The sequence below is a fragment of the Nerophis ophidion genome, linkage group LG09 (assembly GCF_033978795.1).
Source record: "Nerophis ophidion isolate RoL-2023_Sa linkage group LG09, RoL_Noph_v1.0, whole genome shotgun sequence".
Taxonomy (NCBI): Eukaryota; Metazoa; Chordata; class Actinopteri; order Syngnathiformes; family Syngnathidae; genus Nerophis; species Nerophis ophidion.
In genome coordinates, this window is record NC_084619.1 from 37,356,957 (window position 1) to 37,371,508 (window position 14,552).

At 39.5% G+C, this 14,552-nt stretch overlaps 2 protein-coding genes across 6 annotated transcripts in view; one reads left to right on the forward strand and one right to left on the reverse strand.

The window, feature by feature from the left end:
• The window catches only part of thada (THADA armadillo repeat containing), a 251,417-nt gene extending 241,752 nt beyond the window's left edge, over positions 1–9,665 (reverse strand). The window contains exons 1-10 of one of the 4 annotated variants that reach the window (XM_061910918.1): positions 9,601–9,665; positions 9,237–9,395; positions 9,024–9,133; positions 8,803–8,933; positions 7,462–7,610; positions 6,333–6,365; positions 6,212–6,260; positions 5,845–6,029; positions 4,775–4,869; positions 1,271–1,494 (exon numbers count right to left, since the gene is read on the reverse strand). In XM_061910918.1, the coding sequence (XP_061766902.1) occupies positions 1,271–1,494; positions 4,775–4,869; positions 5,845–6,029; positions 6,212–6,260; positions 6,333–6,365; positions 7,462–7,610; positions 8,803–8,933; positions 9,024–9,133; positions 9,237–9,309 (1,049 nt within the window). In that variant the 5' untranslated portion in view covers positions 9,310–9,395; positions 9,601–9,665. The other 3 variants (XM_061910919.1, XM_061910921.1, XM_061910920.1) reach the window with 3 other exon arrangements.
• plekhh2 (pleckstrin homology domain containing, family H (with MyTH4 domain) member 2) overlaps positions 6,459–14,552 on the forward strand; it is a 102,906-nt gene continuing 94,812 nt past the window's right edge. The window contains exons 1-2 of one of the 2 annotated variants that reach the window (XM_061910923.1): positions 6,459–9,422; positions 11,956–12,090. In XM_061910923.1, coding sequence (XP_061766907.1) covers positions 11,968–12,090 — 123 coding nt within the window. In that variant the 5' untranslated portion in view covers positions 6,459–9,422; positions 11,956–11,967. Of the gene's footprint in view, positions 9,423–10,256; positions 10,438–11,955; positions 12,091–14,552 lie in introns of those variants that run through there. The other variant, XM_061910922.1, reaches the window with a different exon arrangement.

Here is a 14,552-nt window from a genome sequence, read left to right on the forward strand (position 1 = left end):
AAGTAGAAAAATTCCGGCTGGATGTACTCGAACTCACTTCGACGCACAGCAAGGGCTCTGGAACCAGTTCTCTCGAGAGGGGCTGGACTCTCTTCCACTCTGGCGTTGTTGCCGGCAGTGAGAGGCGACGTGCTGGGGTGGCAATTCTCATTTCCCCCCGGCTCAAAGCCTGCACGTTGGAGTTCAACCCAGTGGACGAGAGGGTAGCCTCCCTCCGCCTTTGGGTGGGGGGACAGGTCCTGACTGTTGTTTGTGCTCACGCACCAAACAACCGTTCAGAGTACACACCCTTTTTGGGTACACTCGAGGGAGTACTGGAGAGTGCTCCCTCGGATGATTCCCCTGTTCTGCTGGGGGACTTCAACGCTCATGTTGGCAGCGACAGTGAAACCTGGAGAAGCGTGATTGGGAAGAATGGCCGCCCACATCTGAACCTGAGTGATGTTTTGTTATTGGACTTTTGTGCTCGTCATAGATTGTCCATAACAAACACCATGTTCAAACATAAGGGTGTCCATATGTGCACTTGGCACCAGGACCCCTAAGCCGCAGTTCCATGATCAACTTTGTAGTTGTGTCATCAGATTTGCGGCTTCATGTAAAACTCAGTATTCTTCTTCCTTCAAACAAGATGAATTGAGTTTGTACCAAAAAGTTATATTTTGGTTCCATCTGACCACATGACATTCTCCCAATCCTCTGCTGTATCATCCATGTATCCATTTTGGTATAAACTCAACTTGTCGTGTTTGGAGGAAGAAGAATACGGAGTTGCATCCCAAGAACACCAGACCTACTGTGAAGCATGGGGGTGGAAACATCATGCTATGGGGCTGTTTTTCTGCTAAGGGGACAGGACAATTGATCCGTGTTAAGGAAAGAATGAATGGGGCCATGTCTCGTGAGATTTTCAGCCAAAACCTCCTTCCATCAGTGAGAGCTTTAAATGGTTGACCAAATACTTATTTTCCACCATAATTTACAAATAAATTCTTTAAAATTCCTACAATGTGAATTCCTGTTTTTTTTTCACATTCTGTCTCTCACAGTTGAAGTGTACCTATGATGAAAATTACAGACCTCTGTCATCATTTTAAGTGGGAGAACTTGCAGTCGGTGGCTGACTAAATACTTTTTTGCCCCGCTGTATATTTTCATATGTATGATAAAATGTAAAGTAAATATTGAAACACATTTTTAGACATATGTCAGATAAGATTAGTCTTCTTTAGAACTACAGACGTTTATTGGTTAAGATTAAGTATACTACCTGGCATCGAGGTCCAACAGTGTGTTTGCCACCAACAGCAGCAGTGTTTCCCACTGTGGGCCAGGGAGGGCACTCTTCCAGTTCAACATGGCCAGAGCCCCATGAGACAGGTACATAGACACCCCTGGTGGGCGAACACCTGTACACAGGCCCTCACATCTCTGCTTGAGCCATATCGGCACAGAGTCCAAGCCGTGCCCCGAGCGACACAGCAAACTGCACACCTGACATGGACACAAAACAATATTATAGTTGAAATTAAGATTATTTGAATAATACACAGTTGGATATTCATTAACTTAACTATTTCACAGAACTATTTATGGGTGTCCCAACAACATTTTCAAATCTGTTATCGATATTGGAGCTTTGAGTGTTTTTTCATTTGTGCGACTAATAGAATAATTGGATAAAACAGAATCTATAGGGAAAATATTTTAAATAAATAACACATTTTCTGCTTGCAATACATAACCTTCATTCTTTTTTTTTTTTTTTTTTTTTAAATGCACACCATTATCATTGAAATTGCACATTTGACATGTGTGCATTATTAAAAATAAAAATAAAAACTCCTTTGTTCGCCACCACACAAAGCACAACACCCACACTACTCTTATGTGAGCAGGGGCGGCCATGAGGAAAACTATGTCCTGGCACTCCATGTGGTCTGAATTTGATAACTTTTTAGTAGTGACACTCATTGAACGACTAATTGGGCAACAAAATATGAATCAAAGCTTTTTTCTAATTGAATTAATTGATTGATTACTCATTGCAGCCATAAATGCATCACAGCCATGGAGACTTTGTATCTGTAAGTAATATGCAAGCATTTAATACTTGTTTACATTAACAAATGTTGCGTTTCCTAAAACAATATTGTTCAATTAAGGACACTTATTACATATGTCTAGCGTGTGTGCACTTGTGTGCTTAGCTGTTGTGTAGCTGCTAAATCCCATCAGCCAATAGCTTACAATGTATACCTTTTGTAGATGACCTAACTAAAATCCAAGACAAGACCACATTTGTGTTCTTATTGGAGGACATTTCGATGCTAACTGGCTGTCCTGCTTTATACAAGAAAATTTGCTGCTCGACTGCTTTTATCGGAACTTCATAGGAGAGATTTTAGATGAAACCGGATATAATCCAGTAAATGTTTTTTGCTGATATCGAACTAACATCAGTGATCAATTGGAGATGTGACGTTCCCAAATGAACAGTGTCTATTCGACTCTTTCAAGTGAAAGATAATAAACCAATTTGCAGTTGTGAGCAGTGTGTTTGGATGCCAATTCTGATGCACATGCAGAAGCAGTGCCTGCAATTGCCCAGGCTGCAGGTGCATGCGCATTGACTGGTGACTAGACTAGAAAATGAGTCGGACTCAAAGGAAAAAGCAACTTTTTGATTCACTTTTTTTTTAAATTCATTGTTCTAGTATGATTATGTTAAGTACGTGAAGCTTACACACAACAGGTAGGGTAGTACAATTTTGAAATTCACATGTTAATTATGTCCCAATTTGTATTGTAGTTTATTTGTATGTTTATATACATATATAAAGGTTATTCTTTTTGTGTATTTTTTCTGGATTGTCAAAATGCTCTTGTGCTACAAAGTTTTTTAGGTAAAGAAAAATTCTAAATAGTAATAGTGGGGAAATGGCACCACTTTATGGACTGCTTACAAAGAAAAAAATAACAAAACAAAAATTGTAGTCAATATTTCAGAACAATTCCAACCAACAGAGTAATGTTGGTACACATTAAAATCATTCTGATCCACATCTTATCCGATAACTGCTACCAGTGACTGCTCCCTTAATTAAAAAAAAGAACAGTTAAGAAATGTTTTTAAAGAATTTAACCAACGAACCAGTTTTTTGAACGGCTCTTTGGAAGGTACAGCTCCTTTAGATCCAAGAGCTACAAACCCAATGTCTAATATCCGTACAGGATAAGAAGACCCCTAGTTGTAATACAATTCATAAATATAGTAGCCCAATTTTTTCCTTTAAAGAGTAAAACATATCATTACAATAAATCCCTGATGTTTTCTGGGTTTACCTATTAATTGAAAAACAAAAATTAAAACTTTAGAAAGCAATTAATATATTTATTTGTACTCGTCATGAAGTTTAGGCTAAATATGTATTGTTTCTTTCAGACCATCAACATGCCTGAAGAAGTGCGCCCTTATGCAGTACAACGCATTTGCTGTGTTTTTCAGCACACAGACTATACAGAGATCGAAATTATCACACAGGCCGTATTCTTTTTTTTTTTCTTGAGTGACAGACATGTTGGACAATCAGAATTGTCAAGCTTCGCATTTGTTCGTTTTGCTTCAAACAGGGAAAAAGACGTCTCCCTCTGTGCATTACTCTTAGCAGCTGAGCATGTTTAACAATAGAAATAACTGAACGCAGTGAGCCGTCCTTTCAGTCATTAACAATCTTTGTCTTGTTGGTAGGCGGAGAGCAGTGTGCCAGCTTTAGACGCGCACACACACACACACACACACACACACACACACACACACACACACAGTGAACGCCGCGGTGCAAGTGGGGCGAAGGACCGTTCATCGCTGCTCGCAGCTTCAATTTTTATTATTAAAAATATATTATAAACAGTGTTCAGTTTTTATCGATTGATTCTTCAGTTTCAGTAGGGCAGCGTGGTGGAACAAGGGGTTAGTGCATGTGCCTCACAATACGAAGGTCCTGAGTTCAATCTCGGGCTCCGGATCTTTCTGTGTGGAGTTTGCAAGTCCTCCCCGTGACTGCATGGGTACTGCGGCTTCCTCCCACCTCCAAAGACATGCACCTGGGGATAGGTTGATTGGCAACACTAAATTGGCCCTAGTGTGTGAATGTGATTGTGAAGGTTGTCTGTCTATCTGTGTTGGCCCTGTGATGACATTGTGACTTGTCCAGGATGTACCCCGCCTTCCGCTTGAATGCAGCTGAGATAGGCTCCGGCAGCCCCCGCGACCCCGAAAGGGAAAAGCGGTAGAACAAATGGATGGATGGAAATGGTTCTTCAGTTTAAGAGCGTGATGTGAACAAAAAGCTCTGAGTCTGTCTGCAGAAAGCCAAATATTTTTGAAAGTAAATTACTGCATATTGTTTCTAAAGTGTGGCACCTTAAAGACAAAAATATGTTGATTAACAATTTCAAAGTAACATGTCTTCCTTAACTTGATACTTTCTCAGTTTTATGCATTCTTAAGCATAAAATATACCAATTACAAATCAAATTGCAATCCTAATTTTGGAGGGAAAAATTACATTTTTTTCTTGAAATCGGGCAGCCCTAATTTGCAGTATAACTCGCAAGGCATGGTAGGAAACCTTGCAAATGAAACAGCCTTAAAACTGGACATGTAAAAATGTTATAAAAATAAACAATTGTGCATATGCAGGGATTAACTGTTTTTGTTCTGTACAAGATTTGTTAGGAAGATAAGTAGCCATTTGAAGACTTAACTCACCACAGTTGCAACTTCATCTCCAGAGCCCATCACAGATCGGATTAATAAGACTATGGCCATTGCAGCTGTACTTTGAACAGCCTGTACAAACTCCTCTGCATGCAAAAGCACAAAGAAATGAGAAAACGAGGAAGAAAAGAGTTGTTAATTGGTTACTACAGTCGTTCTCAAACCACCTTAATGACCAACATTAAAATTCAGTAGCGGAGTTGGTCTAAGTATTCATTAAAAACTAGGCATATGCTTTCTTTAACAAGTATATTTAAAAATGTTGGCCACTGTAACTTTAAGTTAAATAAAGAGTGTACTCAAATATCAAAAGTACAGTTTTTAAAGATTAAATTAATATTTACCTAACGGTTATAAAATTGTTTTACTGTTCTTATATGTTAAGTAAAGCAAATTAATGTAATTGGAAAAAATCAAAAGAGGTGTTGATTGGCAAGCCTAGAAGGCTGGGAAAGGCCGGACGTAAGCGAAGAATGTAGAGAACATTTGGTTTCCACGAGCATTGAGTGAAAAAATGACGGAGTAAGACTGTTCTGTTTGTGTCTTAGTTCTTTATTATAGCGTTTGACTACGGCCTACAGGAGTCGGATTGTAACGACTACTATTGAAGGCTGATTAACCTTTGATAACAGCTTGAGTCGCGTCATTAGACTTTGGCATACCAATAGAAGAAGCCCGTGTACCACAGTTGGAGAATCACTGGGTTACTACATCTTGCATGTTTCAGTTTACAAACCTCAACAGTGAATAGTAAAATTGAGTGGAATAAATTTCCTACAACGTTAAAAAGCAATGATTGCTATATGAACAAAAGCATTCAGACATAAATAGTGAGGTGCTCTCAGGATGTAAATGGGCTAAGTTCACTTTAACACTCGAGAAAGTCACGCTCACAATCTGCAGGTGTTTTATGGGGTTGAGGTAAATGCTCTCAAATTGTTCAAACCCAAAGTAACTCAACGATGATTTAATTTATCTGTGCTTTGGTTTATGCAGTAATGCTGAGCTAATTTGATAGGTACATTTCTACATCAGTACAAAGGTTTTGACCTGTTTCTTACCGTCAGTGATGATATGCATGTAGCAGGCCAGCAAGTTGCTCAGTGTGTCCACCAGAGTCTGGTGGGTGTTCAGAACGGAACGAATAGACCCTTGACTTTTCTGAATGACCTGCATGGATGTTTTCACTGCCATTAAACAGGAGTGCATCAGCTGGGCTTGAGCAATGTGTCGGCCTTGGAGACCACTATATAAACAGCAGGGGGCGACAGAGACAAAGTTAAACTTCAACATTGCCCAGCTTCTGGCAAAGTACACTGAAAGTACAGCCTCAAAAGAAAGATACATTGACTCCTAATATAACACTTTGTGAATTAGGATTTTGTATATGTAAAACGGAAAAATATTCTGAATGCAGATATTTTATACCTGTTCTGATGAAGGTATTCACTTAATCTTTCATAAAGAAACTGCAACACTATATAGGAGAGAAAAAAAATTAATGGAATATATTTTTCAATATAAATTTTAAAAATAAAATAAAACAAACCTTCTGGAAGCAATTTATTGATGCATCTCTCACCTGGAGATAGAGTTATTGTAAATATTACAGGAAGACATTTCGTAATTTCTACGGATGTGCCGATTGATCAGCCACCAATCAGTAACAGTTGATTTTCGTTAACATGTATGTGAGCGGCTATTGCTGATTACAAACGTTGGTCCTCTTTGGCTGACAAGCGGCTGTATTATTTTTTGTCTCCATACAGAGTGTGGAAGCGCTCCCCTAAACTAATAATTATATGACAAACAAACTGCGATGAGGTGGCTACTTGTCCAGGATGTACCCAGCCTACCACCCGAATGCAGCTGAGATAGGCTCCAGCACCCGCTGCGAAGGGGACAAGCGGTAAAAAATAGATGGAAACTGTATTTCTTAGTATCTTAAGTATCATTATCACATATTAGTATTACTGGAGGATAAGGCTAAATAAATATGTTACACAATGAGAGAAAGCTAGCAAAAGACATGCTAATAGCTAGGCTACCCTAGCTAGAAACAACACCAAGAAATAAGTGCTTAGCACAGTATAAGAAGCATAGATGGAACCACGTTACAGCAAAAAGTAAGCAGTTTTTAACAGGAAACTAACAAGTAAATTAAGAGTCTAGAGGTAAGATAATATAACAAAAATTGTTGGTGTGTCAGCAATGTCACAGTCAGTACACGACAGGTACAATAAGAGGGTGGATCAGGTCGATCTATGAATTGGTGGTGTCAATATTTAGGGTAGCATCAGTATATGATGGATATTAAAGTGATCAGATCGATATTTTTCATTTTAATTTTTACCGTAGAACATTGAAGTTTAAAACAAACAGGTTTAAATGAGTAGCAGACAGTAATTTTTGCTTTTGTTTAGGTATTGTGTAATAATTGACCTTGTTTTGCTCAAACTATTGTACAAGAGAATAAGAAAATAGTTTTAATATTGTGATGATATTGTTACACTGGCGATAGCACTCACCATAAATAAATTTTAAAATGTACAGTTAACACAAGTGATCGGTATTGATATCGGCCCATCTCACTCATAGATGATCGGTAATGGAATCGGCAGCATAAAATCTTGATCGGAATATCCCAAGTAATTTCCGATCATCAGGCCATAGCTTACCCAGCGCAAAACAGTCCATGCAGCCAGCAATGGTGTCCACAACATGAGAGTACTGGTCTGGATTTGTGTCAGACAAACAGTCTGACATGCACACGGACAGACAAGCCACAGTTTGCTCCTGAAGCCAGGCTGGTACTGAACTCAGGGCACTAAACACAGGTGAACACAGGCAAACATTAGCTTTGGAATGCGTTGACCCAAACAAGTTTCCACATTAAAGGCCTACTGAAACCCGCAACTACCCACCACGCAGTCTGATAGTTTATATATCAAAGATGAAATATTAACATTGCAACATATGCCAATATGGCCATTTTAGTTTATTAAATTGCAATTTTAAATTTCCCGGGAGTTTTTTCTTGAAAACGTTGCGTAATGATGTGTACGCTTGACGTCACGAGCTGTTAGGAATATGAGCGCTGCACACACACGCAGCTAAAAGTCGTCTGCTTTAACGGCATAATTACAAAGTATTTTGGAGGTCTGTGTTGCTGAATCTTTTGCGATTTGTTCAATTTATATTGGAGAAGTCAAAGTAGAAAGACGGAGTTGGAAAGCTTTAGCCTTTAGCCACACAAACACACGGTGATTCCTTGTTTAAAATTCACAGAGGTGAAACTTTACAATGGATCACAGCGGACATTGATCCCAACCGAATGTCAACCAGCAGGTTTCGGTGAGAAAATTGTGCTTAAAACGTCGCTTCTTACCGGAGATCAGCCGAGCTTGTGCCGCCTATAAAGCTGCCGTCGACTTCCCTGAGACACTGCGCGTCAACACTCGGCCGTGGACGTACACTTCCGACTATCAGGTACGGTTAAACTCACTAAAACACTAGCAACACAATAAAAATATAAGGGATTTCCCAGAATTATCCTAGTAAATGTCTCTAAAAACATATGAATCCCTCTCAATGCAATCGCGTTTTTTTTCAACTTGTTTTTTTGGGGGGTTTTTTCCTAGTCCGTCGCTATCAATATCCTCAAACACAAATCTTTCATCCTCGCTCAAATTATTGGGGAAATTGTCGGGTTTTTTTCGGTCCGAATAGCTCTTTTTGTTGGAGGCTCCCATTAAAATCAATATGAATATGTGAGGCGCCATCAACATGTGACGTCATCGTCTGCGACTTCCGGTAGAGGCAGGGCTTTTCTCCAGTTGCGAACTTTATCGTGGATGTTCTCTACTAAATCCTTTCAGCAAAAATATGGCCATATCGCAAAATGATCAAGTATGACACATAGAATGGACCTGCTATCCCCGTTTAAATAACAAAATCTCAATTCGGTAGGCCTTTAAATTTTGTTCTCGGTCCTATCTTTGAGAAATGCAGTCGTTTACCTAGCAGCAGCTCTTCGCAAAGGGTTCTTGGCCTGCAGGGAAGTGTAGACCAATGCTAATGTGTGCAGGCAAGCTCCTAAAAGCGCTCCATCGGTTTGCTCTTCATTGAGCGCCTCCAGCTGTGAACCAGCCTAATCGTCATAAGAATGCACGCATTAAAATCCTTTAACTCCATAAACATTCAACAAGGATTTTCTGAGCATGTTCACAATGCGCAGTACCCTTTTGACCAGCTGGATCTGCAGCACTGGTTCTTTCAGCTTCAAACACGACTGCAGAGTGTTGGCAAGCTGTCTCACTCCATCTTGCCCTGCATCCACTGATAGAGATGCTGGAGGAGGCAAGAATTCACAGCTAAGTATTATTACTGAGACAATATATATGGCTACACACATGCCATCTATATTATCGATAAACTTCATTGATCACAGTACCGAACAACTGCTGCAATTTATCTTCCTCCAAAACCAAAGCCTCCACTTTGGTTGTCTTCTTTTTCAGCACCATGACACAAGGGCAGCATACACAGGATACTTTGAAACAAACCGTTACTCAATTCATTCAATTCAAGTCGGCAACCCTGCAAAGACACACTGGAAGAAACCCCCGAACAAACACAGGTAAAAATAAGAAATGTTTTCACGCTCAACAACACACCTCTACTTTTTCGTCTCTATTTACGTCAGCTTGGCTGCTGCCTAATATCAAGCGGCAAAATAAATGTAGACAGCCATGTTCAAACACGATTATGAAGGCTTCAAATGTAAGAATATTTGTAGAAATGTAATCCATATTCACCTCAGTACGGCGTGTGTTAGCAAAAGGCACTACAGCTTCCGCACGACGTCACTTTTCATAACTTCCGGCGGATGCCTTTTCAGAGTTAAACTAACGTGTTATGCATGAATTCATTCATTCATTCAAGTCAGTTATTCGTTTATTCATCGTTCATTTTTATATTTTATATTTTCCATTTTCCTACATTAATTTACACGTTTAAACCTTGTGGCTTAAATTGGCCAAACAAGTATGTTTGCACATGTGGTAGATAATGTACTGTGTAACAAAACAAAATGTCATTTATTGAAAATAACTAATTCTGTGAATTAAATTATTATCAAATTGCCAAGCAACGGTTTTAACCCCATGTTTATATCCAAGCATACTTTACTACAATGGGTCTATTATGCGAGTTGAATACCATGCAGCAACAATTTCCGCTTTCACAGAGGAGTTAAATTAACATCACTTTATTGACTCTATTCAAGGATTTCTAATGTTTGGCTTCACTTAACCGTAGCTCAGTCAACAGGTATATACTTTTTTTTTATTTTTTTTTTTAAGGGAGCCTTGTCTTGGAGTAGCGCTCATCTTTCTTATTGGAGGAGATTCCACGTCAATCAAACAGACGTCACAGTTCCCCACACACTGACACGCCCACTAAAGTTGTGATTGGATGTGTTTGACAAAACCACACAGACTCGCCAACCCATTCCCAACGTTTGCCTAAAACTCTTCGGAAAGTGGACAAATATGTTTTCTTTTTAAGTAGAAATTGTTAAACGGGAATATTTAAAGTTTATTGAAGCTGGCGTTGACATGTCGCGAAGTGGCGTTCTATCATATTTTCATTAGGTAAGTCTGCAAACTGATCAAATGTCTTGACATGAATGACTGGTTGTATTGGGTTCAAAAAGGGGGATTTTGGGATTGTAATGTTTGGTTTTTCAGTAAAAAAAGATATATACATATTTATGATAGCATACGTCAATTTAATATTGGTACCAGCCGTTGTCGCAACAACAAGCCGTATTAAGCAGCTATAGTAAAGTAGGCTATTGAAATATTTTTTTATACAGTTTTCTAGTATGAGGATATTTACAGTAGAGTTCTTGTGAACTGTTGTCTGAACAAGTAAAAAGTATAAATGTCGAGCTATATCATTGTATTTTTGTAAAGTTTTACAAAAAAATTGAGAATTTTTTTTTTCATGGATTTGAATGCCCATTGTTGTGATTAATAGTTGATCCAGTCCAAACCCAAACACATAATTGTTTTCAAATAGAATCTCAATACTGTCAATCTGACCGACAGGAAGTTAGATAAACGAAATAGACCTAAAAAGGGCCATGAAGCAGAAAGAAAACAAGCATGGTTTAGAGGTTACACAGCCTCACATCCGCCATCACTGTCCTTTTTTCGTCTAAAATGACAAATATAAGCACATTGTAAATATATAGTGTGTCCGTCATTATGAAAAGTACAATTAAAGAGAATGAACGTTCCTAGAGTCTTGTCCAAGAACTAGTGCTCCTCCTGGACATCATCAGTGCTTACCACAGCAAAGAAGTATACAGCAATACGCCTGCTGAAGCCACTTTATGATTTTCTCCACACATGTTTGCAGTCACTTTGCTCAGACGCCAGCCTGGTAATGAGAGGTTACTGCATAGAGGATAAAGTCTCCATTCCTAGCATGTTCATTTTCTATCAAAGATTCTCATCCATCGTTTTCTTTTATCTGTTTTCCAGTGACTGCACTGAAAAACCAGGGTTGATAAACTGTAAACCCACTGCCCGCACTGGTCCAGCTGGGCTCTACCTCAGTGAAGCGAAATGAACCGGATTCTATATATATAGCGCTTTTCTTTTGTGACTCAAAGCGCTTCACATAGTGCAACCCATTATCTAAGTTACATTTAAACCAGTGAATAGATTGATGTAATGTCATGCCATTACATGACATTTTATTCAGTAAATACATGCCAAAAGGGGACGGCGTGGCGCAGTGAAAGTGTGGCCGTGCGCAACCCGAGGGTCCCTGGTTCAATCCCCACCTAGTACCAACCTCGTCACGTCCGTTGTGTCCTGAGCAAGACACTTCACCCTTGGTCCTGATGGGTGCTGGTTAGCGCCTTGCATGGCAGCTCCTTCCATCAATGTGTGAATGTGTGTGAGAATGGGTAAATGTGGAAGTAGTGTCAAAGCGCTTTGAGTACCTTGAAGGTAGAAAAGCACTATACAAGTACAACCCATTTATTTATTATAAAAGGATATAATTATCTCTGATATGTTGGATGTGGTTGTTGAAATAGATTTATGTCTTTAATTTAAGTGTGACATCAGTTGTCAATGTGTCGATGTGTTTTCTAGAGACCAAGCAGTATGGCAGAAGGCGAGGAGACCATGAGTCAGGAGGACTGGAAGGAAAAGTGCATGGTCCTCGAAGCTTTGCTCATGAAGTTCAGGGTTCAGATCATCAAAATTAGAGAGCTCACTGCTGACAAGGTTGGTTGGAGCAAACTTCCATTTTCAGTCACTGTCCAATGTTTCCCATACGTTCATTTATTTGTTTGTGACGGGACACCCTCACTCATTAACACATTATAACGGGATTGTTTGTGAATGGTACCACCGCTTCTTAACATACCTTGTACGCTCCCGGGCTGCCAGAGAATAAGAAGACGTCGCAGGAAGGATCAGTGTTGCAAATTAGTAACTTTGCGAGTCTTTTAAAAAAAAGCAAACATGAGCAATTACTTTTTCCAGTGTCACTGAAGACTCTGACATTAAAGCATGTTTCGCTCTTCCCAACGAACAGTGGATGCGGTTCACCTGTCCTGAATGCACACTTACAATTCATTAGTTAAGGTGTGCAATGGTGCCTCCCCCTAAAAGGCATGATTATAAAAAGACTAGTACTTTAAAACATCTGAACATACAACAGTATGAACAGTCACATAATTACACATTCTCAGGGCATTAGATTGATCGTAACCTGACTGTTCAATTTGTCTAAAACAGGGGTCAGCAACCTTTACCACTCAAAGAGCCATTTTGACCCGTTTCACAAAATAAAGAAAACAATAGGAGCCACAAAATTCTTTTGAAATTTAAAATGAAATAACACTGCATACAGAGTTTTTTTTTGCTTTGTGCTATGTATAAATCAGGGGTCTCAGACACACTGCTTTACAACATCACACTTGCCAACCCTCCCAAATATTCCGAGAGACTACTGAATGTCAGATCAAATATTCTCACGAATGTTTGCAGGATTTCCCTCAATCAACAATAATAAGGGCATCCTATGAAGGCGCTGCCTTTGGCGCCCTCTACAACACGTTCATTCAGCTTGCCAGCCCAGCCACATCTCGTATGAGGCTTCTACAGACACACGTAATCGATTGCAAGGCTTACTTGTTTAACAGCCCTACAGGTCACACTGAGGGAGCCCGTTTAAACAACTTTAACACTCATACTAATTTGCACCACACTGTGAACTCACACCAAACAAGAATGACAAACAGATTTCGGGAGATCATCAGCACTGTAACACAACATAAACACAAAAGAACAAATACCCAGAATCCCATGCATTCATACTCCTCCAACCCCCTCCATGCGTCAGTTGAGGTGGGAGGGGTGAGGAGGGGGGCGGGGTTTGGTGCTAGTGGGGGTGTATAATGTAGCCCAGAGAGTTAAGAATGCATGGGATTCTGGGTATTTGTTCTGTTGTGTTTATGTTGTGTTACAGTGCCGATGTTCCCCCGAAATGTGTTTGTTGTTCTTGTTTGGTGTGGGTTCACAGTGTGGCGAATATTAGTAAGGGTGTTAAAGTTGTTTTTATTATAACCCACAGTGTAACCTGTATGGCTGTTGAACAAGTATGCGTTGCAGTCACTTTCGAGAGTTAGCAGAGACTGAATATAAAACGTGATCAGTCGGCACGCAGATCGCGGCGTGTATAAGCGGGCGTGACGACATGTCGTAAAGGAGGTAATGGCATTGCCATCACTGCACACCCTCGATATTAAATTCCAGCTGAAAAGTTGAGAATGTTATCCCCGGGTGATTTCTGAGATAGGCACTAGAATCTGGAAACATCCCGGAATAATCGTTGGGGTCGGCAATTTAGCAGCTGAGCCACATCAGAGTGATCAAAGAGCCGCATGCGGCTCCGGAGCCGCGGGTTGTCGACCGATGGTCTAAAAAGACGCTTTGCCTCCCCTCCGATCAGGTTTCATCAGTTCTTGTTCATTGACTTAGATTGATCTGGTCCAAATGCTGGTGACAAGCTATTTATTATAACTTTTGCACTAGAATTTGAACTAGACCCAGATCTGTTTTTTGTACCAAGCACAGGGCTGGGTTTTTGTAAAATTTTAGGATTTATTTTCTGCCATTTAAAGATATAGGTAATAAAAATACGTCATAAATGTTCAAACGAAATTTCATTCATAAGCTTGCTTTAATCGAATGTCTGAGTTCCTATATGTCCATTTCCATGTGTCTTTGGTTTGGGTTCCCTTGTGTTTCCTCCTTTTTCTCCTGTTTGAGATTGTTATTCTGTATTGGCTTCATGTGTGACACTTTAGGCTGCAATTTTTCCATGCTGGCACATTTTTTAACTTTAGAAACTCACATGGTTTTTGACTAATGCTGCAACTTGCTAGTTTCTCTTGTGGTCAAATAAAGAACTTAAATATTTGACCCAATAACTATGTCTCTGCAGCTTGAAGTAATGCTACAAACTACAACCCCTATTAAAAATTGGGAATGGTTCATTTCACCGGGATAGCAGCAAACTTAATTTTGAAAAATTCACACATTTAACAAAATTGCCATTATCTGTAACTAAGCTCTTTTTGTGATCTCACATAAAGAAAAATGCTGAAAAAAATCCTTAACTTAAAGGGGAACTGCACTTTTTTTGGAATTTTGCGTATCATTCACAATCATCATGAAAG